This window comes from Silurus meridionalis, chromosome 23 (assembly GCF_014805685.1).
Source record: "Silurus meridionalis isolate SWU-2019-XX chromosome 23, ASM1480568v1, whole genome shotgun sequence".
NCBI lineage: Eukaryota > Metazoa > Chordata > Actinopteri > Siluriformes > Siluridae > Silurus > Silurus meridionalis.
In genome coordinates this window covers 3956981-3984011 of record NC_060906.1, presented here as the reverse complement: position 1 = coordinate 3984011, position 27031 = coordinate 3956981, and the positions used below count along the sequence as shown (strand labels likewise).

Below are 27031 nucleotides of genomic sequence, written 5' to 3'. Positions count from 1 at the left end.
GCCTACAATTAAGCATATGGTGATGTGCATCTCATTGAGAATGTGGTCTAATGCATCAACACTATATCAGGTGTGCATAATTGCAACTTCCTTTCCTTTGGCAAATGGGTCAAAGAAGGACTTGACAGGCTCAGAAAGTCTGTGAGATATATTGCAGAGGGATGCAGCAGTCTTATGTGCTTCTAAAGCGTGATCAGAATCAAGCGTTTCATTCAAAATAGTCAACAGGGTCATGAGTGTGGAACGTGCATAACTGCCCGTGAACAGGAAAAGTCAACTTCTGAAGATGGAACCAGTTTGGATTTCAGGTGCAACATCACTGAGTTTGCACAATGTTGCAATACTCAGAGACATGGCCAAGGTAAGAAAGGCAGAAAGTCCACCACTGAACAAGACGCTGAAACGTAAGACTGGGCCAAGAAATATCTCAAGACTGATTTTCTGGTTTTATGGACTGATGAAATGAGGTGAGTCTTGATGGGCATGGATCCTTTGGATTGGTAAAGGGCAGATCCAGTCCACTCACGCCAGCAAGGTGGAGGTGAGTACTGGTTTCTGGATCATCAAAGATGAGCTCCTTTTTGATGAGTCGCTGAACTCCCAGTCCTACTGCCAGTTTCTGGAAGACACCTCTTCAAGCAGTGGTACAGGAGAAGTCTGCATCCTTCAAGCATGATTTTCATGCAGGACAATGCTCCATCAGTCAGTACTCACAGCTTGCGAAAGGGTATGGTCTAATGATATGGTCCTTGTTCACCTGATCTGAACTCTGAACCTGTGGTCCATCATCAAATGCGATTTTGGAGGGAACACACCTCTGAACAGTGTCTGGGAGGCTGTGGTTGCTGAACACCTGTGGTGAACAGATCAAAACACTGACAGAATCCATGGATGGCAGGCTGATCCTTCTGGGTGGCTATATGGTCACTGTTTGTTTTGTTTGTTTTGTGTGACATGTATATTTGTGTGAGATGTTATGTTTCACTGTATAAATAATTGAAATGGGTATGTTTGTTTTTGTTGTTGCCAATAATTATGCACAGTAATAGTCACCTGCACACAGATATCTAAAATAGCTAAAACTCTACTTTATTCAGCTTTGATATTAATAGTTTTTTGTGTTCATTAACAGTTGTTATTTCAAATTAAATTCAAATATTTCCTCAAAATACAACTTGTAATAATTTACACTCCCTGTAAACAGCAAGACTTACTGTAAGTAAATGAATCAGCTGGAGGAGCAGCTCAGTGAGAAATGTCCAGTAGATAATTAAACTAATTTACAGTCATCGCGCTAAACCATATGATATCATCTCCATGGTTGCTGAGGCGCTTCCAGCAAAGAATGCTAACGTCAGATCCGGTGTTATGAAAAACTTCCCTGCAGACTGCCCCAATTATTTATTTTTTATTGTGATGCAATGCTTCTGTAGAATAATCCTTTAAGATAAAACTTTATTTGTGGGGAAATTTTTAAAAGTGGTGCAGAAAGAAAGAAAGAAGAGTAAATAAAACTCTTTATTTTTCTTCTATACTTTATATAAATGATTATAGTTTTATGGTGTTTTGTAGGAAATATTATATAATACATCATATACATATTATATACATCCAGTGTGTGTGTGTGTGTGCAGGAACTAAAGATGGCACTGATCCCATACTGGGTTGATCACCTGATACTAGTAAGAAATCAGATCAGATCAGAGAAAATAAAGAATGGATTGGGTCTGATCCTGTAGCATAAAGATAGAAACTCTATTAAATACTAACTAAAGGACAAAGTAATACATGTGATTTGACTCCTTCTGCTCTTTTCACATCAACTCCTCAGATCCTGTAGATAAACGTGTTCTCGGTTTGCAGACACGGAAATGCAGGAACACTGAGTCTTCACACACAATTGTTCATCATCATTAAAATCTACAAAAGAAAGAAGTGAATCAGTAACAGAAAACTAGAAGGTGGTGTTTGATGATGCAGCAGGTAATTATCTCTGCTTCAAGGAAACCAGGATTTGATTCCAGTGTATCATTTGTCCTTCAACATTTCTTCATGCTTATATAATATCTTTGGTAGAACATTTAGTGAGAACAAATGAGAAGGTGCAGAAGATGGAAGAGGAACATGAGCAGATATTTGCATCATCACTGCACTTCTCCAATCCCAGGCTGTAGAGTTTTTGCTGCTTTTAATAAAGATCACTGCTGTGGAGTTTTTCTTCTACATGGATATTAAAGTGCAGACTGAACAGCTGAGGAATTTAATGATGACATGTGGAGGTGGTAAAATAAAGCACTGTCCGAGTAAACCAGCTGTAAAATCCAATATTTGGCATGGAATAAAAGATGATCATCATCTAATAAATAATGCTAATGTAGTAAATGCGCTAATGTAGTAAATAACACTGATGTAGTAAATAAAACTAATCATTACATTAGTTTCAGTGTTTATATAAAACAGATTATTACTCACTCCAGTGTCTGTAGTTTGTAGTTCATCATCCTTCAGATCAGAGACACTTCACCCTGAGTCTCCACTTATTATCAGACAGATTCAGTTCTCTCAGGTGTGAGGGTTTGATCTCAGAGCTGAAGCGAGGAAAGCACAGCCTTCATCTGATACTAACACAACCTGCAGATACACAATGAAACACACTTCTCTCAGATTCTACATTACACATCCTGTGTGTTCTTTCCACTAGAAATAAAGAGAGAGAGAGAGAGAGAGAGAGAGAGAGAGAGAGAGAGAGAGAGAGAGAGAGATGGCTGAAGTGCAAAACACAAACAAATCACAAATTAAAAATTAGAAAACACAAACAAATGCAAAACAAAATTAAAACACAGGGACGATTCAGACAGTGTAAAAGGAGGTATTAGTGGAATGAAACACTTCTGACGAGACACCTGTCATTCAAGATATACAGGAAGTGAAATCATAACTTTGTTTCTTATACATGTAAAGTTCTCCGTTTACTTTAAACTATTTTTATTTGGATTAGTGCCCTTTAAATATCAGAAAATAACAGAATATAAACATAATCAGGGAGAAGGAAGAGAGAGGAGAGAAAATAAAAAAGAAAAAGAAGAGAGGAGAAAATGAGAAGGAGAGGGAAGAGTGTCAGGCTGATGGAGCGGTAAGTCAATCATAGTCTTTATTAACAACTCAACAAATACACTCACTCAGAAACGGAGAGTCATGAACTGAAAGTATATGCTCAAGGCAGTAATCCACAACGAAAAGGAAAGTCACAAAGCAAAAGAAATGAAAGTAACTCAGCGGAAGAAGGTAATCCATACAGAACAGAACTAGGATACGGAACCAGCAATGCTGGTTGAGCAGCCACGGTATCAAACATGAAAATTCAAGAACCGACAGCCTGTGACTCGAGACGTGAGTTTACAGTTATGTTAAAAATTATTCAACCCCATGCTGTAAATGGTTTAGAATTTAGTACATTTGTAATTGTATTCAGAATGAAACTACAAGGACTTCTTAAAGAACCATATACAAAAATATCAATTAGTTTTGTAATACAGTAGTAAATGTTTCTTTTGTGAGTTCTTCATTGACATAATTATTCAACCCTTAAAGACTACCACTCTGAAGAACAGAGGTTCAATGAAGTGTTTTAGGTATTGAAAACACCTGTGGATATCAGGAGCAGCAATAAAGCCTAATAAGCACCATTAGGCAGCTTTAAAATGACTGTGATACTCAGCTCCTTCAGACATTTCCTGGTGGTTACAAACATGGTGAGGTCAAGAATTGTCCAGGAAGACAAGAGAACAGGTGATTACTCTTCACAGGAAGGGCAATGGCTATAAGAAGATTGCAAAGATGTTAAACATACCAAGAGACACCATAGGAAGCATCATTCGCAAATTCAAGGCAAAGGGCACTGTTGAACGCTACCTGGTTGTGGCAGAAAGAAGATGCTGACAACTGCTGTCTACCTGAAGCGTGAGTGGAAAAATCCTGTGTGACTGCTGAGGAACTGAGAAAAGATTTGTCAGTGTGGGTACTGAAGTTTCTGCTCAGACAATACGGCGACCCCCTGCGTAATGAAGGCCTCCATGCCAGAACTCCCAGGCGCACACTGTCCCAAAGAATAAGAGAGTCGACTGCAATATGCCAAAAGTCATGTGGACAAACCACAGAAGTTTTGGGATAGTGTTCTGTGGACTGATGAAACAAAATTAGAACTGTTTGGGCCCATGGATCACGCTATGTTTAGGAGGAAGAACAAGGCCTATGAAGAAAAGAACACCTTGCCTACTGTGAAGCATGGCGTCAATCATGCTTTGGGGCTGTTTTGCTTCTGCAGGTACTGGGAAGCTTCAGCATGTCAAGGTACCATGAATTCTCTTCAGTACCAGGAGATATTGGATGACAATGTGATGCAGTCCGTCACAAACCTGAGGCTTGGAAGGCTGGACCTTTCAACAGGACAATGATCCCAAGCATACCTCAAGTCCACTAGAATGGTTGCAGATTAAAGGCTGAACATTTTGAAGTGGCCATCGTCACCAGACTTAAATCCGATTGAGAATCTGGTGGGACTTAAAGAAAGCAGTTGCAGTGGAATAGAATGTGACTGAACTGCTTTTGGAGATGAATGGGCAGATACCCGTGGTCGCTGCAAGACACTTGTGTCAAGCTATGCTTCACGTTTAAAAGCTGTTATAACTGTAGATGTTGTACAGTCCTACGATTGAATGTCACTTGGGGTTGAATAAAGATAATGATGTAGCTCAGAAAAGACATTTGTGGTTATTTCATTATAAATGTTATGTTATTATATTTGTCTGAACACAGTGTCTTTGATTTAATTGTAAGCAGGATGACTGAATGATCATAATCAATGTCAAACCGACCAAAACAATCAATTTCAGTGTTGAATAATTTTGAACACAACTGTATATAGTCTGATCCGTGTGAGCCAGCTGTCGGTCCTTCAGAACAGCATAACAAGGTAGTGTGACAGCTACCAGGCGTCAAATTCTGACAGCAGAACTCATGTATCTCTCAGCTACTGAGGCGTGGCAGAATCTCTGACAAGAGAGAGATGGAGAAGACTTGACTTTTAGGTCTCTTTATTGCTAAAAGGTAAAAAGATTAGAAAAGTTGGAACATTTGATTGAATTGAAACTTTAAGTTGCAGAAAGCTGTCATGATCAACATCACAAATACATTCATTTATTCCCCATTTCACTGAAAAGTTTCATGTTCCTGAACATCTGCTGATATACAAACTGGATTTTTACTCGTGTTTGTATTAAACCCCTAAAAACAGGATCATTTCTCTTCCCCAAATAAAAAGTTCAGTAGTAGCTGAGTATCTTTCCTGCTCTTTGTATATTTGGGCCATAAACAAAGTGTTTACATTCCCATGTGCGGCATCAAGCAGACGCCCGTGTCCAGAGCGACATCCAGAAGTGCTTTAAGCCTCAATACACTTTACATGCACTTTCCCGATCTCTCACCACTGACTCATAGATTCAACAGATTCAAACCTCTTCTTCTCTTTTATTCAGTCTTTTCAAAAGTGTTTGAAGTGTTTCAATGTTTTTTCCTGTAAAGTTTATGACTGAAATGCCAGTAGAAACTTCTGTGTTCTTGTTATTAGTGTGCACTCGACTGGGATTAGTTTATGGTCTGAAAGTGGTGTAGGGAGAAGATCAGAGTGTGTGACCGTGTTCCTCATGGTGTGTGTGATATGTAGAACATGTCTAAACGTGCAGCAGAAACCCTGCCTGTGTGGAACTTCATCCACGTGTACTGACGTGTTTGTGGGTTGTTTTCTCTCCATCTGTCTGAGAAGTTCAGGGATTTAGTTCTTACTCTTGCTGATTCAGCATGTGGTCTCCCCAGGAGAATAAAGTCCTCTACTGGTGTTTTCAACGTTCTCTAACTTAGAGAAAAGCTTCACCCTCTCTGACTCTGTGTTAGGAGCAGAAATATTTACAAACAAAACATTGAAGTGGTTGATTTCAGCTCTCACTATGAGAGTCTACCTGGTTCTACCTCATCCTGTAAGAAGATTTGTGCTTTAACATTAGGTGAGAACAGAAAGACGACTCCAGCACTAATATTAGATCCATGACTCAAGATATTTCCTCCTTTCCACCACAAGCCCCAATCCACCTCATTGCCCTCGTCACTATGTGTCTCCTGCAGGAAGATTATACTCGGTTTCTTTAAGCCTTTACTTTCTGAACTATTTCTCTTTTTTTCTGTCCTTTATCTCATTTACGCCCAGGGATTCCACCTGCAGAATCTCAGGAAACATGATGACTATGAAGATTTCCCCTTGTTAGTCTCTTTGCCAGGTTGTTCACCGTGTCTGATTGCTGTTGAGAGTTTGTTTAATGAAGATGTTTGTGCTGTGGTTCAGAGCGAACATGTTTTCCTCAGAAGACACAAACTTTTCTAGATGGGAAAGAAATCGCTTTCTTCAACTCCTCGTTTTCCTTTAGTCTCATCCAAACATCTGTTTATTTGATTGACAGAGTAAAAATCCTTTTCAGACATGTCTGACCACTGTTCCTCATCTCTGACTCTCTCAAGAAAACACTGAGATAAATCACTCAGCTGCTCGGTCAGGGATTCCTCCACATCACAAGCCTGAGATTCATCAGCACCTACAGCCACCACCCGATCTCCTTCTTCACTTCCATTACTGGTCTTTTTACTCTCTTCTCTAACTTTACCATTTACATCACTGACCATCACACTCACATCACTGACCATCACATCACTGACAATCACACTCACATCACTGACCATTACACTAATCACTGACCATCACACTCACATCACTGAACATCACACTCGCATCACTGACCATCACACTCTCATCATGACCATCACCTATCACTGACCATCACACTCATCACTGACCATCACACCCACTGACCAAAGAGAAAAGGAGAAACATGTAAAGTGAATGTTTGAAAACTGAATGTGGAGTAAAAAACAGGTTCTTCAGCTCCAGACAGTATTTTCAGGTGTTAATCTACTGGAAATACAGATTTAATGCTGCAGGTTTAATTGGACTTTTGAGCTGCAGAAGTCAAAGTCACAACAGCTCAATTCTACACTGAGGGATTTTTGTAGTTTGTTAGATATTAGATCATCTTCTCTTTCTTCATTATTCTGCCTGTCACATTCACATTTATATCAACACTTTCTACATTTATTAGATTAGAAACGAAACAATACAAAAGTCAATAAAAAGTCATTATAAATAGATAAAACATTTAATCAACACTAATTTAAACTAACAAACAAAATAAAAAAAAAGAAAACTATAAAGTTCCTCCTCAGAACATTGATGCTGAACCTAAAAGCTCTGCTTCAGTCTCACTATTAGAGAATGTGTTACTGAGGAGCAGGTCATGTTTTCTCAGAGATGATCTTTTGTATCTCCAGTTTACAGTGAGGATTCTCCAGTACAGCAGAGACACTTCACTCCTGAGTCTCCTACTTTCTCAGTCAAATCAGTTCTCTCAGGTGTGAGGGTTTGATCTCAGAGCTGAAGCGAGCAGCACAGCCTTCATCTGATACTCCACAATTATACAACCTGCAGATACACAATGACACACTTCACTCTCTCAGTTTCTACATTACACATCCTGTGTGTGTTTTGAAATGAGTGTGGATGGATGGATGGATGGATGGATGGATGATGAAATAGAATCAATAGATTGTGTAAATGAGAGAATTCAGATAAATAAACTGAATATTGAAACAGTTTATTCAGTGACAAGAACAAATCTGTTTCTTTAATGCATGTGTGTGTGTGTGTGAGTGTGTGTGTGTGTGTGTGTGTGTGTGTGCTGTGCTGTGTATATATGAGTGTGTGTGGTGTGTTTGTGTGTGTGTGTGTGTGTTATAGTGAGTAGAAAGAGAGAGAGAGAGAGAGAGAGAGAGTGTGTGTGTGTGTGCAGTGTGCAGTGTGTATATGTGAGCTGTGTGTGTGTGTGTGTGTTTGTGTGAGAGAGTGTGTGTGATGTGTGTGTGTGTATGAGAGAGTGAGTGAGTGAGTGAGTGAGTGTGTGTGTGTGTGTGTGTGTGTAGAAAGAGAGGAATGTGTATGTATGTGTGTGTGTGTGTGTGTGTGTGTGTGTGTGTGTGTTATAGTGAGTGCAAGAGAGAAATGTGTGTGTGTGTGTGATGTGCTTCATGTTTGTGGATGTGTGTGTGAGAGAGAGTGTTGTGTGTGTGTGTGTGTAGATTTAAGAGAGTGATGTGTGTGTGTGTGTGTGTGTGTGTGTGTGAGTGTGTGTGTGTGTGTGTGGTGTCAACACTAATTTAAACTAACAATCAAAACTAAAAAATAAAACTATAAAGTTCCTCCTCAGAACATTGATGCTGAACCTAAAAGCTCTGCTTCAGTCTCACTATTAGAGAATGTGTGTTACTGAGGAGCAGGTCATGTGACTCTCAGAGAGATGATCTTACCACAGTATCTCCAGTTGACAGTGAGGATTCTCCAGTACAGCAGAGAGACACTTCACTCCTGAGTCTCCTACTTTATTCAGAGTCAGATCCAGATCTCTCAGGTGTGAGGGGTTTGATCTCAGAGCTGAAGCGAGAGCAGCACAGCCTTCATCTGATACTCCACAATCACACAACCTGCAGATACACAATGACACACACTTCACTCTCTCAGTTTCTACAAATACACATCCTTTGTGTGTTTTGAAATGAATGGTGTGGATGGATGGATGTATGGATGCATGGATGCATGGATGGATGGATGGATGGATGGATGGATGGATGGATGGATGTGTGGATGGATGGATGTGTGTGTGGATGGATGGATGTGTGGATGGATGGATGGGTGGATGGATGGATGGATGGATGGATGATAGCAGAAATATAAACAATAGATTGTGTAAATCAGAGAATTCAGATAAATAAACTGAATATTGAAAGGGTTTATTCAGTGACAAGAACAAGTCTGTTTCTTTTATGCAGTGTGTGTGTGTGTGTGTGTGTGTGTGTGTGCATGTAAATCCTGGGGGATGGAGACCTGTTATCCGAGTTGTTCATCCAGGTGGTCCCAAAAAATTATTCAAAAAATATTGCACTCTCTATTGTGAAAAATATATGTATGTATACCTAAATAATTGTGTTAGTAGGAAAAAAAACAAACGCAAAAACTGCATTTAGAAACAGTTGGGTCCCCCCCTCCCCTTCCTCACAGTGATTTGACCCACTGCCTGCGTTCCCAGTTCATCTCACCTACTCTACACACAGAGTCATTGTGTGTCTGCCTCAATGTTCAACTCCATTAACTCGGGTATTTTATTCACTTTAAATAAAGCGATGCGGCAAAAATGCTGATTACCAATGTCATTTTCCATGAATCTGCTATATAAGCGATTAAAATATGACTTGTCTAGTGAACGTTAGCTTGTTTACAGTAGCTTGTAGCATAGTGCATTGACACTAACACACCAAAGCCGTTTCCCATGCAGTGTTTTATTTGGGACGACTTGGCATAATGTTAATTTAATATTAAACTAAACTAAACCGTGGATCGAACCTGGGCCGCAGCGGTGAGAGCGCCGCATCCTAACCACTAGAACACCAGGGATCCATAACGTTAACTTAACATTAATGGCCATAATGAGCATATTGTTTAGCTGTGCATTTACTAAATGAGCACTGTGCTACGTCAGAACTGTATTTTTTTTAATAATCAATTTCTATTCTGTTCTTAAGTGTCTTAATTAATTTTAAATAAAATCTTAAACCTTTTTTTAATTCCTTGTTTTGCTTTGTCATTTAACCTGAGAAAAACTTTGAAAATAACCATAATGACGCAGTCTCCATGCTACAATAAAAAAAAAGTTTTTCACTGTGGGGACACTGTGTCTTTATAAGTACAATTTGACTGTATTATTTGTGTCCCCTTCGAAAATTTAAACTGACAAACAAAAGTGAAAAATAAAACTATAAAGTTCCTCCTCAGAACATTGATGCTGAACCTAAAAGCTCTGCTTCAGTCTCACTATTAGACAATGTGTGTTACTGAGGAGCAGGTCATGTGACTCTCAGAGAGATGATCTTACCCCAGTATCTCCAGTTTACAGTGAGGATTCTCCAGTACAGCAGAGAGACACTTCACTCCTGAGTCTCCTACTTTATTCAGAGACAGATCCAGTTCTCTCAGGTGTGAGGGGTTTGATCTCAGAGCTGAAGCGAGAGCAGCACAGCCTTCATCTAATACTCCACAACCACGCAACCTGCAGATACACAATGACACACACTTCACTCTCTCAGTTTCTACACATTACACATCCTGTGTGTTTTAGAATGAGTGGTGTGGATGGATGGATGTGTGGATGGATGGATGTGTGGATGGATGAATGGATGATAGCAGAAATATAAAAAATAGATTGTGTTAATAAGAGAAAATAGATAAATAAACTGAACATTGAAACGGTTTATTCAGTGACAAGAACAAGTCTGTTTCTTTTATGCAGTGTGTGTGTGTGTGTGTGTGTAAGAGAGGAAACAGGACATGTGTTTGTAGTTTGTGTTACTGAAAGTGAACTCTAACAGTATTACAGTGATTTCAGACACATTGCAGTGGTTTTAAGACACGTTTGTGCTGCAGCTTCACACATATGTACATCAGACCCAAAGCCTCTGTGAAAAATCATCAGTGTGCAGTGAAAAGAAACAAACTTCCTCCTCAGAACTTTAATGCTGAACATAAAAGCTCTGCTTCATGTAGCACACTCGAAGAAGACAACAAGCGTGTGGTTGATTTGGGTTCTTTCTTTATTCAGCCAACATATTTCACAACATATATCGATCCCTCATGTCTGTGTTACCTTCTGGTTCTCCCTTTTAGTTATGCTGCCATAGCAAGTCTTGCCGGAGTCCAAACTGCACAGTGACATTAACTTTCATACACCAATAGTTACACTTAATAATCCATATCCTTCTCTTCCCGTCACCCTCTCTCTGTCTCTCTGTCTCTCTCTCTCTCTCTCTCTCTCTTTCGGTCGAGTTAAACATGCTCCTGAGGCTCCAGTGACCACTGTTCCTGCCCCTCTCCTCCATGGATCTTCACACTTCTGTGCAGCTCGGGACGGTCTCTCATCAACACCTTGGGTGGTTCCATATAATCCCGGAGTAGAATGGGTGCTTTGAGGATGGATTGGACTGTAGTTGGTGTCGGCGGTCTGCTGCACTGACTCGGGAGTGCAGTTTGCTTCTGATCATCATCACTGTACCCCGCAACTTTGTATATATGCTTCAAATGGACATTTGGTGCAACCCAGATGAGGATGGGTTCCCTCTTGAGTCTGGTTCCTCTCAAGGTTTCTTCCTTATGCCATCTTGGGGAGTTTTTTCTTGCCACAGTTGCTCATCAGGGACAAACATACTTACAAAGAACATATTTACATTTAATCACCACATTATCTGTGTAAAGCTGCTTTGAGACAATGTTCATTGTTAAAAGCGCTATACAAATAAAAATGAATTGAATTGAATATTTGTAAATCGAGACAGACCTCTCCACAGCACATCTCAAGACACGAATACCATTCCCCAACACGTTTTTCACACAACACATCACTCTCGCGTTATTCACTCTTTTTCTCTTACACTTTTGGGGATTCTTGACCTGGCTACTGCCACCCGCTGGGCATTAATTACCTGATTGTGAATATACAAATGTGTGCTAACTGATTCAATAAAGATTTTTCAAACGGACAATTCCCAGAACGAACACTCTTAAGGGGGGGCGCTAGATTATACCACAAAACTATCAGTATATTCGAGATTTCCCCACATTCTCCCCTACAAAATAGAATGTAGTCCCGACATTCTCAGAATACACTTTTGGTTCCACCAATGAAATTGTTCCTTGGTTAGAAGTCAGTGATACAACATTTCGAGTACTTGTGCTGTACTTTTGCACACGACACACGCCATTTATCTCCTTTTCTATGTCGTGTGTTTGCAGCAGACATCATTGTGCACCATGATCTTCTGCCACCATCACTGTTCATTAACAGGAATCTGTACTTTAACTGAAGGAAATTAACCTTACCCCATGGAGACAATCTACATTATCTGTGTTATATTCTGGAATGTACTTATTAACTGAACATTGATAAAACACAAAAAATAAATTAAGCAATTTTTTTCTTTTAACTTAACTGATTAACTTTGTCGAACTAAAGTGCAATTAACACCGTAACTAATACCGTAACTCTGCATTTTTAAACATCCACAATACTAGGCTGACCTAGGGTGTTGTAACTAAACATTTTTTTTGCTTTCCTGTTTCTCAAAGGATATACTCTTTTGCAGACTTGTTGCGAAGGAATCTCTGCGTCAATCTTTTCAGCTTCATCGGTTTCTACAACCTCTTCTCTTGCTGATGAGACCTCATCTTCTCCCTCTGACTCTGCACTGTTCAGCATTGCTGTATCCTCTGGATGCGATTCTAGTGGTTCTGACTGTTGACAGCGGCTGTAATCTCGACTCTCTCTGCCAAATGGCATTCTGACCAGACTTTCCCAAACATCATCATTATCATCATCATCTGATTTTCCCGTTTTGAGGGTTTTCTCGGCATGGTTTTCTTCTTATCTTCACCTGATTCTCCGGGTCGATGTTCTGTTTCTACAGGTAAGTAGTCACACGGTAACAACAGGTTTCTGTGAAGTATTCTTGTTTTTCCTTTCCCATTTTCCGGTCGGACTTCATATACTGGACTATCCGGATACTTCCTCTGGGTGACCACATAAATTTGCTTTTCCCAAAATGTACCACTGTACTCTTGCAATTTGGCAAACAGCTTGTTGTTGAATTCCCTTCCTTGGTCGTGGTGCAGTTTTGTTGGGAAACCAAACTTCAAAACAAAGTCACCGAACACCTTCTCTGCCGCTGTCTTAGCACTCTTGTTTCTACATGCATACGCTTGAGCGAACCATGTAAAGTGGTCCACTAGATGTAAAAAATCAATGGAGACCAGCTGAAATGGATATGTTGTAGTAATATTCGTCAGAGGAGCTCGGGTTACCTTGTTCGGACGCCTGTTTCTCAGATAACTGCAAACACGTGTGATGTGGTGTTCTACTTCCTTTTGCATGCGAGGCCAATAAAATCTATCCCTGATCAAGTTCATCACTTGTTCAGCTCCGAGATGGCCCATGTCTTCATGTAGTTCCTTGTAAACAAGCGCATGATATTTTTTTGGCAGGAACAGCTGATGACGGGTTGCTGTTTTCCGGAACAAAAGACCATGGGCATCCAAGTGCAATCTGCTTATTTCCCTTGACAGTCCCTGAGCTTCTTTGCCATGGCTCCTGCTTATGTGTCGGGATTTTGACTTAAGACACATCAAAATTTCTTTTATTTCAGGATCGTCTTCCTGAGCTTTTCTCAGGACTTCCTTAGGGATCTCTGCAACTGATTGGAGCAAATCCTCCTCTTGTCTTACTGCCAGTGCTGATGTAATGGTGAGTGGACACAACCACGAGCCTCTCTCCTGTTTTTGTACCATCACTGACAGATATACTGACCATAATTTCAGGTTGTACCTCCTCTGAGCGGGTTCCCATGTATTGTTCCATTGACAGTGGCATGCGCGAGAGACCATCGGCATCCCCATTCGACTTTCCTGGACGGTATTTAATGGCGAATCGAAAATCGGCAAGTTCGGCTACCCATCTGTATGTGGTTGCATTGAGCTTGGCTGTTGTCAACACATATGCGAGAGGGTTATTGTCTGTGTACACAATAAAGGATGGTGCATAGTACAAATAATCTCTAAACCGCTCACAGATCGCCCACTTCATGGCCAAGAACTCTAACTTTCCTGAATGCAGGTGGTAATTTTTCTCAGAAGCAGTTAGGGTTCTTGATCCATAAGCTATTACCACTAACTTGCCTCCTTGCCTTTGATATAACACTGCACCGAGGCCTTCCTGGGAAGCGTCACAGTGTAGCACAAATGGTTCATTCAGATCTGGATAGCCCAACACAGGTGGGTTGGACAAGCAGTCCACTAATTCGCAGAGGACCTTTTGATGTTCTTCAGTCCATGTGACAAAATGTGATGATGCAAGCTGTCCTTGGAGACGTTTTCCCTGGCCCTTCTGCTTCAGCCGTACTTTTGTTTTTGGTGTCGTCGTATCAGTGAGCAGCATATAAAGAGCCGCAGCCTTGCGGGAGAAGTTCTCGATGTATGACCGGTAGTAGGAAAGAAATCCTAGTAACTTCCTTACTTCTCCAACTGTTTTAGGGGTCCTCTCTTTTAGGGCTTGAACCGGAGCAATGTCAGCAGGGTCCATTGTGTACCCATCTTTAGTCACTAACCTCCCTAGAAATCGCACCCGATTCTGGAACACTTCGCATTTTCTAGGCGTGAGCTTAACACCATGCTTCTGGTAACACTGCAATACCTTTCTTAGATCCTGGAGATGATCATCAAATGTTTTCGAATGGACTAAATTATCATCTAGGTAAGGCTGACATACCTCATCCCGCAGTTCTCTCAGGCACTCCTCCATGCTCCTTTGGAATTCAGCCGGTGCGTTGGACTATCCAAACGGAACTCTCACCCAGTCATATAATCCCCATGGTGTTATCAACGCAGTAAGAGGTCGGCTGGATTCCTCTACAAACCCCTGGTGATAAGCTTTACCTTGATCGAGAACTGAAAACCAGGTGCTGCCCACCAAGCTGTCAAGCATGTCTTGTATTCTCGGTATTGGGTGTCTGTCTGGAATGGATTTCTTATTTAACTCCCGTAGTCACAGCAGAGGCGGAGCTGCTCCATCCTTCTTACGCACACATACTACCGGTGAAGAATACGGTGACTTGAGCTAGTGATCCATCCCTTATTCAACAAATCCTCCAAATATTCTTTAACCTCTTTATGTAGTGGCTTCGGAACCGACATGTAGGTGTGCTTTACAGGTGTGATGTCATGGAGGCGGATTTTTAGCTGAAGGGACGGAATACATCCAACATCGCCATCATCACGGGCAAAAGCATTACTCTCCTCTTTCAAAAGCTGTTTTACTCTCCGTTGCTGTTCAGGTGTTAAATGTTCAATGCGAACAGGAGGGTTCCATAGGTCTTTCGGCTGGGTTGTTACCACCTCCTCAGCATTTTCTAAACATTGATGAGCTTGTTTACTGTCTTTGAGGAGCGGGTCTTGTGTGGTGAATGTGGTGGTGTTACATGCATTCTCCCGCTGGGCTGTCACTAATTTCACCTCGGCTGGGTAGATGTCTTTTACTCGCTGTATATAGCCCAGAATTGCGCGTGGAGGCAGGTCGATGTCATGGACAGTATCGTTATACACAAGAATGCAAATGCGCAAGCATGTTCCTTTCTGGAGGCGAACAATATTTTCTTCTACCCTTAGTCCGTCTGGCCACCGTGTGCACTCATCTGGTACAAACAAGGCATTCTGGTCAGCCAATATAGGACCGGTTTTGATGCAACATTTTACAGCTGTAGCCTGTTTGGCTGGAATCTTTGTTAGTGACTTCCCTGCTCTCGCCACTCCATCGCTGTACTCCTCATTATTGCTTCTCACTAAGTTCAGTAGAACCTCTGCTTTCTTGCAGTCGCATGACAGGGCAGTACTCATGGCTGTGGTTGTTACTCCATTAGGCTGTTCAACACCGTTGTTCAGAAGATACTCAATGACATTATAACCGATAATTGGTTCATCTGCCACCCCATCCTCATTAGAAACCAAGACAGGTACCTCCAATTCCAGCGGTGTGGCTTTGTCTGTTCCCAGTGTGAACGTCACTTCCACCCAGGTTTCAAACGGAATGACTGTTTGATTTACTGCCCGACCGGTGAGACTTCCTGGACCTAGGATCTCTTCAAGGCTACGTGGCATGGTGTGTGGGATGTGTTCTTTTCTCCACTTCTCATTCATGAGACACACTTGTGACCCTGTATCCCATAGTGCTTGTGTTGGCACTCCATTAAGAAAACAATTTACCACACACTTCTCTCCGATCAAATTCAGCAACTTCGCATTGTGTTTGGTGGATAGCTGATTGGCATTTACTGATTGAAGCAGCTTTAGGTTGCTCTCCTTCCGCTTTGCTGTTTCTCTGTCCTCCAGTTGCTTAATGCTGTCACACAGGAGCATACTTTGATGTTTCTGCAACTGCGATGACGTAGTGTGAGCTGTTACTGCCATACAGTCTTTTAATTGTCCCTTTCTTTCCTTCCTGTAACGGTCCCCTGCACCTCTGGAAAGATGTCCACTTTGTCCACATTTAAAACAATGGTCACATTGGTCACCTCTACCTTGTTCCTGACATCCACGACATCCTCGCTTCCTTTCTCGTGGCTGAATAGAACGGTAGGTAGCCATCACCTTCCGCATTTCTCTGATCTCCTCTTTCAGCTGCTGGACGACCTCATAGAGCTCAGAGTCTTTCTTCTCTGTGACTTGTGGTGTTCTTAACACTTTCACTTGTGTGTGTGTGGACTGTTCTTTACCTGAGAGTACATGAGCCATCCTTTCTTGGTTCTGATGTGGTTCTGCCTGGATCTCCATGACTTTAGTCTCTTTTACATGGGCAGTCTTTTTAAATTTTTGCTGCCTTTCTGACTCTAGGCTTGCTGCTTCGTTCATCTTTGTGATAAGAACTTCATCTGTGACTGAAGGATCGTCAAGGCAGGCCTTAAGATGATATTTTATGTGATCATTTGACAAACCTGGCCCCAGCGCAAGTACGAATCTTTTCTGTATGAGGGCAGGGCTGTATAATTCTTCTCCCTCCGGTTCTCGAGCAGCAGCTAAAAGTCTTTCTTTTAATTCAATAGCTCGAAAGAGGAAATTTTGTGGTGACTCATGGCTCTCCTGAGTGATGTTTATTAATCTATGATACAAGTCGGTTGGGCTTTCCTCCTTATAATGGCCTTTTAGGATAGTACGCAGTTTGGAAAGGGTTAAGTCGGTTTTAATTTCCAGCATATCACGCAGGCTCATACCTGGACTGATTGCTCTGATCACTGCATCAATAATTTCAGACTCTCTGTGTCCTTTATTTATTCCAGCCTCAATCTGGTGTACCAAATTGTTGTATGACAGTTTATCTTTCTGTCCCCGTTCCCCTATTTGGCCATTAATCTTGAAATCCCGTCTAATGGTGACTTCTGAAACAGGGGAGCTTGAAACATCAGGAACATTCAGACTCACGCGCTGGATTTCATTCCTCAGCATACTGGTAGACATCTCGAAATTACGATGCAGTTCGGCATACTGTTTCTTTAAACATGCGAGATCCGATAAACTCCTGTCTGTATCGCCGGCGCCATCTTGGTCCGCGCCATCGCTGTGTTGCATCATCCCTCTGGCAAACTCTAACAAATCTTTCACGTGTTGGCAGGCTACATCATCGTCATCTTCTGTCTCGATAACATTCTCTACTGACCCACTTATTAATCTGATCAGCGAGTGCCGTTTACTCTGTCCATCTACTGACAATTTAGCATACACACACACCTCTTGCAATTGATCAAGCCGCAGCCGGAGCAAGGCCTCGCTCAGCCGGTCTTGTAGTTGCTCAATGTTCATGCTCATGGTCATCGTGAATTAAAACGGCATCTCCATCCCATCCTCGTCGCCAGAAATTTGTAGCACACTCGAAGAAGACAACAAGCGTGTGGTTGATTTGGGTTCTTTCTTTATTCAGCCAACATATTTGTAAATCGAGACAGACCTCTCCACAGCACATCTCAAGACACGAATACCATTCCCCAACACGTTTTTCACACAACACATCACTCTCGCGTTATTCACTCTTCTTCTCTTACACTTTTGGGGATTCTTGACCTGGCTACTGCCACCCACTGGGCATTAATTACCTGATTGTGAATATACAAATGTGCTAACTGATTCAATAAAGATTTTTCAAACGGACAATTCCCAGAACGAACACTCTTAAGGGGGGGGGCGCTAGATTATACCACAAAACTATCAGTATATTCGAGATTTCCCCACATTCAGTCTCACTATTAGAGAATGTGTGTTACTGAGGAGCAGGTCATGTGACTCTCAGAGAGATGATCTTACCCCAGTATCTTCAGTTTACAGTGAGGATTCTCCAGTACAGCAGAGAGAAACTTCACTCCTGAGTCTCCTACTTTATTCACAGACAGACTCAGTTCTCTCAGGTGTGAGGGGTTTGATCTCAGAGCTGAAGCGAGAGCAGCACAGCCTTCATCTGATACTCCACAATTATACAACCTGCAGATACACAATGACACACACTTCACTCTCAGTTTCTACACATTACACATCTTTTGTGTTCTCCCTCGTTCCTGCAGTGTTGGTGTGAGAACCAGTCACAGACACTGATGGAAGTCCTCGTCTAGACAGTCATGTAGTGCCAGTTGCCCGACTACTAAATGGACAGATTTCATTTCTGTAAAATAAGTTGCAGCAGATTTCTCCAGGACTTACAAAGTAAATAAAAAATATATAATTTATCAATGAAAATAAATGAATTTAAACATGACTTAATCGAGATAAATATTTGTACTGCACTTTCATTCATCTCAGACTGCTGACACAAGAAAACTGCAGTAAATGACCAGTAGGTGGCAGTGTAAGTAGTATTTCAGCTCATTTTCACAGCAGGGGATTAGAAGTAGAGCAGCAATAATGACCAAATGAATGTGGAGAAAAAAACAGAAGTAAATGTGGGATTTTTTACTCTTAGAAGATCTTAAACATTTGCAGTTCAATAAAGAAGTTGTAAAAGAAGATGAGATGAATGAGAGCAGCAGCACAAACACACGTCGCTCTGAGAAACAGAGAATGGAACTGGGAAGTCCAGAGCAATGCAAGCTGACACACACTTCATCATTCTGCAAACGGAGCAGAGGGGAATCTCTGACAATGAAGAATAATATGGTAAGATGTCTAGAAACAGGTTAAAAAAAAAATTATGATGATTTGAAGATGATGTGTGTGTTATGGTTGGCTGTCTCCTTCTCTTGTCCAATCACAAGATAATATTAATCCTGACCAATGATTATTGCTGTGATTGAGATTCCTGTCATTATGTGTACAAGAGGTGTAAAGGTTTTGCTGCTTTCTGTTCAAAGTCATGAATCAGGTTCTTTCTCTCTGTTTAACTGGAGTTTTATTCACACATGGATCTAATTCTCAGTGCATTAATGATTAGTGGAAGTGAGAAGTTTCATTACTGATAGATTTGTTCTGGATGTTGTACTGCTACAGCAAATTTCACCTGAAAAACAACACTGTATACAACAATTCACTGCAGCTTTTAGTGAGTTCTTGTGTCTCTCAGAGAGATGATCTTACCTCAGACCTTTCACTTTACACTCAGGATTCTCCAGTAGAGCAGAGAGACGCTTCACTCCTGAGTCTTCTAGAATATTCTCAGACAGATCCAGTGTATTGACAGTCAGATGCAGTTCTCTCAGACTGGAGGTTTCTGAGTTGAGCACTGAGGTCAGAGCTTTTCCACTTCTCTTTGTAATTTCACTGCATCTGATACTGAAGGAAATAAAAGATAATGAACAGAAATGCAGAAGATCAAACAAGTTCTTAAAGCTTCACTGCAGCGTCTCACTTTCAACATCACACACATCAGTTGAACACAATGATTAAATGGTGAAATAATAAGAACTGACAGTCGGAGATGTTCAGATTTGGCTTGGCGAGAGTTTCAGCTGAGGAACATCATCACACACACGTTGTATATACATGGAGGATGAGATCCGGGAATCCAAATGGGAAAGAAAGAGAGTCTGATCTAAAAGGTTTCTAAGAGGAGAAAGGAAAAAGTCTAAAGAGTCCTGCAGAGTTTGATTCATCTAAACAGCTCAGACCTTTGATTTGTTCTCAACACTGTAACAGTAGAACAATTTCATTCAGCTTCACTTACATTGCTTTTCTGGATGCTGCAATCACAGGCATCAATCTCACAAGAATCTCATCTCTGATCATATCTGGAGTGATGTATTTATTCAGGTCAAATTCCTCCAGATCCTGTGCTGATGTCAGTAACACAAACACCAGAGCAGACCACTGTGAAGGAGAAAGTTCACTTTGTGCTCCAGATTTCAGATACTGCTGGATTTCCTCCACTAGAGAATCATCACCCAGTTCATTCAGACAGTGGAACAGATTGATGGATTTCTCTGTAGAAAGATCTTCACTGATCTTCTTCTTGATGTACTGAACCGTTTTCTCTCTGTTCTGGAAGCTACTTCCTGTCTGTGTTACTAAGGAATGTAGAAGTTTCTGATTGGACTCGAGTGAGAGACCCAGAAGAAAGCGGAGGAAAAGATCCAGATGTCCAGTCTGACTTTTTAAAGCCTGATCTACAGCACTCCTGTGAACATCTGAAAGTGTCCTACAGTCCATAATATTGTCACCATAATCCCCATCATTATCATAATCACTATCATCATCATAATCACTATGATAATCATTCTGATTCTGTTTAAGAACATTTCTCTGCTCCTTCATGAAGGTCAGGTGCACATACAGAGCTGCGAGATGTTCCTGAATGCTCAGATGAACAAAGCAGTACACTTTCCTCTGGTGAAGCCCAAACGTCTCGCTGAAGATCTGCGTACACACACCTGAATACACTGCTGCTTCTGTCACATCAATGTCACACTCTCTCAGGTTTTCTTCATAGAAGATCAGGTTTTGTTTCTCCAGCTGCTGGAAAGCCAGTTTCCCCAGTTTGAGAAGCATTTCTTCATCACTCTCCTGCTTCTGTAGGTACTTCTCTCTTATGATGTTGGTCTGAATGATGAGGAAGTGTGTGTACATTTGAGTCAGAGTCTTGGGGATCTCTCCACTCTCTGCTTCACCCAACATTCTCTCTAGGACAGCAGCTGACATCCAGCAGAACACTGGGATGTGGCACATGATGTAGAGGCTTCTTAATGACTTCAGGTGTGTGATGATCTTATTGGCCAGGTTCTGATCACTGATCCTCTTCCTGAAGTACTCCTCCTTCTGAGGGTCATTGAACCCTCGTACCTCTGTGACTCGATGGACACACTCAGAGGGGATTTGATCAGCTGCTGCTGGTCTGGAGGTGATCCAGATGAGAGCAGAGGGAAGTAGGTTTCCTCTGATCAGGTTTATCAGCAGCACATGCACTGGTGCTGATTCAGTTACATCACACACTCTCACTGTCTTCTGGAAATCCAGAGGAAAACGACACTCATCCAAACCATCAAAAATGAACAAAACCTTCTCCAACCTGGAAATGTCCAATTCTTTCATCTCTTTAAAAAACACATGAAGGAGCTCCATCAGACTCAGTTTCTGCTCCTTCATCAAATTCAGCTCTCTGAAAAGAAGTGGGAATATGAGGTGGACGTCCTGATTTGTTTTCCCTTCAGCCCAGTCCAGAACAAACTTCTGCACAGAGACTGTTTTTCCAATTCCAGCTACTCCCTTAGTCAGAACGTTCCTGATGGGTTTTTCATCTTGTTCAGATAAGGCTTTTTTCAGAACGTTCATGATGGGTTCTTCATCTTGTTCATATAAGGGTTTTGTCGGAACGTTCTTGATGGCTTTGTCTTGTTCAGGTAGGGGTTTAAAGATGTCACTGCATTTAATTGGTGTGTCCTCAGTTGGGTTCCTCCTGGATGCTGCCTCGATCTGTTTTACTTCATGTTCTTTATTGATGTCTCCACTGTCTCCCTCTGTGATGTAGAGCTCTGTGTAGATCTCATTCAGGAGTGTTCGGTTTTCCTGCTTTAGCATCAATCCATTCAAACACTGAAATGTCTTCATCAGATTGATCTTGAACTTCTTCTGGAATTCATCTGCAGCAGTGGATTCTGGGTCGTGTCTGTGACAGGGTGAAGTAGGAAGACATGGTGAGACATGGGCTCCAATGATTAGAGTAGAAGTTCACATTTTTCCTGCTAGATAGATCTTTATGATGTTCTCACTGTGGATTTACTTTATTCTACTGGAGGTTTTCTATCATCTAATCACTCTGTAGTTACTAACAGCAGAGAGCTTTAGAATAGCAGTGTGTCAGTGTCACAGTCATGGTGTTGGTTTTGATCGTACCCTGTAGCTGTGATGATGTTCTTCTCTCTTCTGTCTCCTGCCTTCTGTAAAACACTGGGAACAAAAACAAGTGTTAAAGATCTCAACGTTCCTCACTTTAATACTGGAGTCTGAACCTGAACACAAATTGTACTACAATAATTGTAGTGATAGCAGGAACACTTGGAGAACACAAAGCTGAATACAACTCCAACATTGTGCACCTGGAGAATTAAATGTGCTCCTGTTTTCAGTTCACACTTTTTCCTACTTTTCTATTCTTCTTACACAAACCTCCAAAAGTACTGGAACAGGAAGTCCAGTTCTTTGGGTTTTTGCTCGACACTGAAGACATTTGGATTTGAGAGTAAAAGATGAAAATGAAACAATAGATCAGAATTCCAGCTTTCAGTTCCTGATCTTTACATCTAGATGTGTTACATCACTTAGAACACTGCACCGAACCTTTCAGGAAATGAAACCTGGAATTCTGATCTCTCGTCTCACATCATCTCCTGATGAAGATTTCCACATTTTCACATGGTTTTGGGAAGTGGGAGTTTAGGTTGAGGAAAATGCTGATTTTAATTCTGAATCAATTCTGTTTTCTCTCTCTGTAGTTCACTGTAGAAAATTATAGCAACGGCTTTAAGACAGAATTTCATTGTTGCTAAAATCTGAACACAAACACTACAGCAAAATATCACATCTAAGATCACAACATCTCGGGTTAAGGCTGCCTGCTTTTTTTTTTTTTTTTTGACATTTGTGTTTATGTAAATGTGTGTGTTTGTTTTTGTCACGTGTCTCTTGTGTGTGTGTTTGTTTCATTTTTATTTGTTTTGTCTCCTCTCTGTCTTGTATTTGTCGTGTCCCTCACATGTCCCTTTGTTCAAAGCTGCTCCTCTGTATTGTTTCCACTTCCTGACTATTATAGAAAAGACATTGAGACACCATTTTATTTCACAGACTCTTTACTGTTTAACTACATTTTCTTTTTATAAAAACACAATTTAACTTACAATCAACAAAACTTGGTATTTTTTTCTCAACTTTGAAAATAGCTGAGATTTTAGTGCACACTTGTGGAGGTGGGAAGTGTTTGAGCACTAGTGTGTGACTGGAGGGTGGAGGAAGAGGAATTGAGTGGTGAGGATCACATACACCTGTGTTTAGTGTCATTAATGAGTGCTGTACTGCAGTGTGCAGTTTGTGCCTTAAACGATAAAAAGAGGAGATACAAGAGATTTGGAACAGAGACAGCTGAACGTCCACAGTGTGTGTGTGTGTGTGTGTGTGTGTGTGTGTGTGTGTGTGTGTGTGTGTGTGTGTGTGTGTTTGTGTGTGTCTGTCTCCACATTTATTTTGAAGAGGAAAAAAAACAAAACAGAATGCAACAAAATAAAGGTGTTTTGTTGTTGAACCAGAACGTGCCTACCTATTTGCTCTTCCCTAAACCAATCAACCTTTCTATAACTATTTGTTTATAATTTTTCTATGATTTGTTGTATTATACCTTCTTCTGGCTTTTAATGTTTAATATTATTATTATTACTTTTCTTCTTCTTCACACTAAGGTGTCTAAGGCAGGCCAAAGAGAATCTACAGAGTAAGATCTACAGAAGATTCTGATCACTAAGTCAGGGTTTCTGATCCCCAAAAATACTGCTTACACCTTTAAGTAGTAGTGTTTAGATGTTTCCTGTAGCTTTGTTGTTGTTTATATTAGTATTTTTATTTTAGGATTTAAGACATTACGTGTAATTGATTGTGACTTTAATAAATATTTACACTTTTTCATCTAAAGGATTTACTGAAAGTATTGTAGAATCACTAAAGACCAAGTAACTATAATATAAATCTAAACAGCTGCTAATGACGGTGTAGTGCAGCCATTAACTGTGACTTTAACTAGGAGAATTATGGGATGTTACCTGTGTCCAGGTGAGGAGATTCCAGTGCTAAATTTCAAAGGTTCATCCATAGACCAATCACTCTTCATGGAGACACAGCTGGGCACTGGTGAGTGTGATTTCTCTCTCTGTAGTTTACTGTAGAAAATTATAAAAATGGCCATGAGACAGAATTTAATTGTTGCTAAAATCAGGATACAAAATCCAGTGCATTGAAAAAGTCCCTATGCAGTGGTGGTGTAGAGCAGGAAGTGGAGCACGGTTTTAAAACTGGTGATAAAAACACAGATTTAGTTTGGATAAGATTATAATTGATAGTATGTAGTTGATGTAGAAAACAGTTCCAGCCCACTGTAACTGCTCCTGCTGGATTGGAGTTAAACAGCACTTATTGATTTGGTTCCTGTAATTGAGGTGATGTTCTAAAGGTTTTCTGTGATTGTGCTGAAAAGGAGCTGAACTGAGGTCAGTAATGAGAATCTCCAGTGCTGCTTAAACACTCATTTATAACACATATTATAAGGATTATCCATGTTGTTTGTGTCTTATAGCTTTAATTAGCCAATGAGTTTATGGTTCTTGGTTTTGAGATTTTCATAAATTGTGCACAATGACGTGTATTTAATTGTGTAATAAATGTATTTAGGGTGATGTTTATATATGAAATGAAACTCTCAGAAATGTCTCCAGATTTGCAGATATGAACAGTTCATTAGTAAAATACTAGAACATGGCAGGTTACCAGTCTTTTGAGGGTGAGGTCACATGATCTGTGCCCTGATCAGTGATCTCCATTTTTCACTGCTCATGTACACGCAGAGTCCTGAAGATGCCGATCTCTTCTGCTGGAATCAATCACACTCCTAGAAAACACAAAAACAACATGCAGTTAAAACTGGGGGAAAATCTTTCTAAAACCAGCTCATCCTTATGATGTCTTACTGATTCTCACATATTTTTCTAACATCTTTATTTCTATGAACACAGACTGACAGGAGGTGTGCAATAAACACAACATCAATAAACACTTTTATATTTTTATTTCTATGTATAAAAAGTGATTAAAGTCTTCTGTATTTCTATATTTTCCACACACAGTCCATTAAAGTCCATTAGAATTGAAATCCATAGACATATAAGACACAGACGCCTCATTTGACGCTTTGGTCCGTTGCTGCGATACGTCAATGCTGCTGCAATCTTGGTCCAGGCGAGAGTTCCCTGTAAACAAATGCAACTACACAACATATATAACAACATAACAATAATAGAGTGATAAAAACAACTGTACAAACAATTATTGATAATAGATGATTGAGAGATATTATATAGCCTTTAATTTATTATTATACTCATTTATTATTGTACAATTATTTACTTTTCTTTTTGTCTATATTCTATTGTAATTTATAGTACATACTATTAGCATTTTATTTTATATTACATTATGATGATTAATATTATTATTATTATTATTATTATTATTATTAATAAACAATTTGCAATTATCAATATATTATTTATTTATATAGTTGTACTACTGTGCATCATTTAAGTGCTATAAAAATACAGAAATAAGGCTGCCAGTGGGATTTGTATTATTTAGGGTTTGTTCCATTTTCTCAGTGGATCCAACATTCCACACTGAATTCGGAAAGCTCATGTCTTCATGAACATGTATCTGCTCCACACTTCCTGTATCTCCTCCGCTTAGAAAGTCATGATCTGCTCCTGTTTACGGGAAATCATCCTGAGCATGACAACAACTTCAGGATCAGATTGGAACAAGCAAACAATCCCGGTGTTCTCATGTCAGATCCTCCTCAATAAACTCAGAACATCATCAAATCCAACTGAGGAATTTGGACCGAAACTGTTGTCCTCCATTTCGGCTGCTGTGTCGCAGTTTCCCTGCGGTCTTTCCACAAACTCCATTACATAGAAAACACAAACGCATTATTCCGATAGAAAGTCGTTTCTAGGAAAAACTCACCCACTTTTCTTCAGCACTGCTTGTTGTTGGACATGAATCTCACCGCTTCTGGCTGCTGAAGAACTTTGTGTTTTTCTCCTCAAAATGGAGTCGAGGCTGAGAAACACTTTCACTTTCGGAAAACCGAATCGACTCTTTGAACTGACACTATGAACCGACTCTTTGACGAGTTGGAAACGGAATTATTTTAATCGCACTCCGTCAATTCACTTTAATGAGCAAGAACTAAAAGAGAAAGTGCTGTGATTAATAACAGCATGTAGTGGAGATGTTGTGGAGGAGAGGAAAGTCAGACTTTTTCTCCCTTTAGAAACTGCTCCATCCTGAACTCTTCATCTTTCAACCGACACCGCAACAGAGCAACCTGCCAAAATAAAATGACCCCGAGAATAACTACTGTAACCGAGCGTTCGTGTAGGGTTCGCCTAAACACTTTATATTGAGTAAAAAACAATAAACGAGATTATCCAAACACTTTATTAACACAGCATAACCTTCAGCACGAGGTCACCGATCCAGTTCTAGGACCCCTGCTCTTCACAATATACATGCTTCCGTTAGGAAATATTATTAGAAGGCATGGAATTAGCTTCCATTGTTATGCTGATGATACTCAGCTATATATCTCATCTAAACCAGGCGATACAGCTCAATTAACTCGAATAACGGAAATAAGAGATTGGATGACCCATAACTTTCTACTTTTAAATTCCGATAAGACTGAGATTTTGCTCGTCTGCCCAAAAACTAGTATACAGAAGCTCCAGCATCTCAACCTGCGTTTAGACGGATGTTCTGTAACCACTAGTTCAACGGTAAAAGACCTGGGAGTTATTTTAGACAGCAACTTGTCTTTCAAATATCATATCAACCAAGTTACAAAAACAGCCTTTTTTCACCTTAGAAATATTTCTAAGTTAAGAAACTTGTTGTCTATATCCGATGCAGAGAAGCTCGTCCATGCGTTTATGACCTCCAGAATAGACTACTGTAATGCATTACTAGGTGGATGTCCTGCGTCATTAATAAACAAGCTTCAGATAG

At 40.5% G+C, this 27031-nt stretch overlaps 3 protein-coding genes across 3 annotated transcripts in view; all 3 read right to left on the bottom strand.

Annotated features, from left to right (window-relative positions):
* LOC124377357 overlaps positions 1 to 26045 on the bottom strand; it is a 291851-nt gene extending 265806 nt beyond the window's left edge. The window contains exon 1 of the mRNA XM_046836793.1: positions 25988 to 26045. The gene's annotated coding sequence lies outside the window, so the exon portion shown is untranslated. The remainder of the gene's footprint in view (positions 1 to 25987) is intronic.
* The window catches only part of LOC124377356, a 306775-nt gene that overhangs the window by 24129 nt on the left and 255615 nt on the right, over positions 1 to 27031 (bottom strand). The gene's annotated exons all lie outside the window — the stretch shown is intronic.
* LOC124377354 (NACHT, LRR and PYD domains-containing protein 3-like) lies at positions 20893 to 26063 on the bottom strand. The gene is made up of 6 exons (XM_046836791.1): positions 25992 to 26063; positions 24737 to 24857; positions 24016 to 24132; positions 22103 to 22156; positions 21128 to 21875; positions 20893 to 20904 (listed from the first exon to the last, which is right to left on the bottom strand). Exons 2-6 carry the CDS (start codon positions 24787 to 24789, stop codon positions 20893 to 20895), a joined length of 984 nt encoding a protein of 327 aa, XP_046692747.1. The 5' UTR covers positions 24790 to 24857; positions 25992 to 26063.

Excerpts from the sequence above, each read along its gene's own strand:
- LOC124377354 (XM_046836791.1), bottom strand. The coding sequence starts at position 24,789 with ATGGAGATCACTGATCAGGGCACAGATCATGTGACCTCACCCTCAAAA. Across the intron at positions 24,133-24,736 it reads ACCTCACCCTCAAAAGACTG|TAAACTACAGAGAGAGAAAT; the intron begins GTAACCTGCCAT and ends AATTTTCTACAG. Across the intron at positions 22,157-24,015 it reads ATCTCCTCACCTGGACACAG|TGTTTTACAGAAGGCAGGAG; the intron begins GTAACATCCCAT and ends TTTTGTTCCCAG.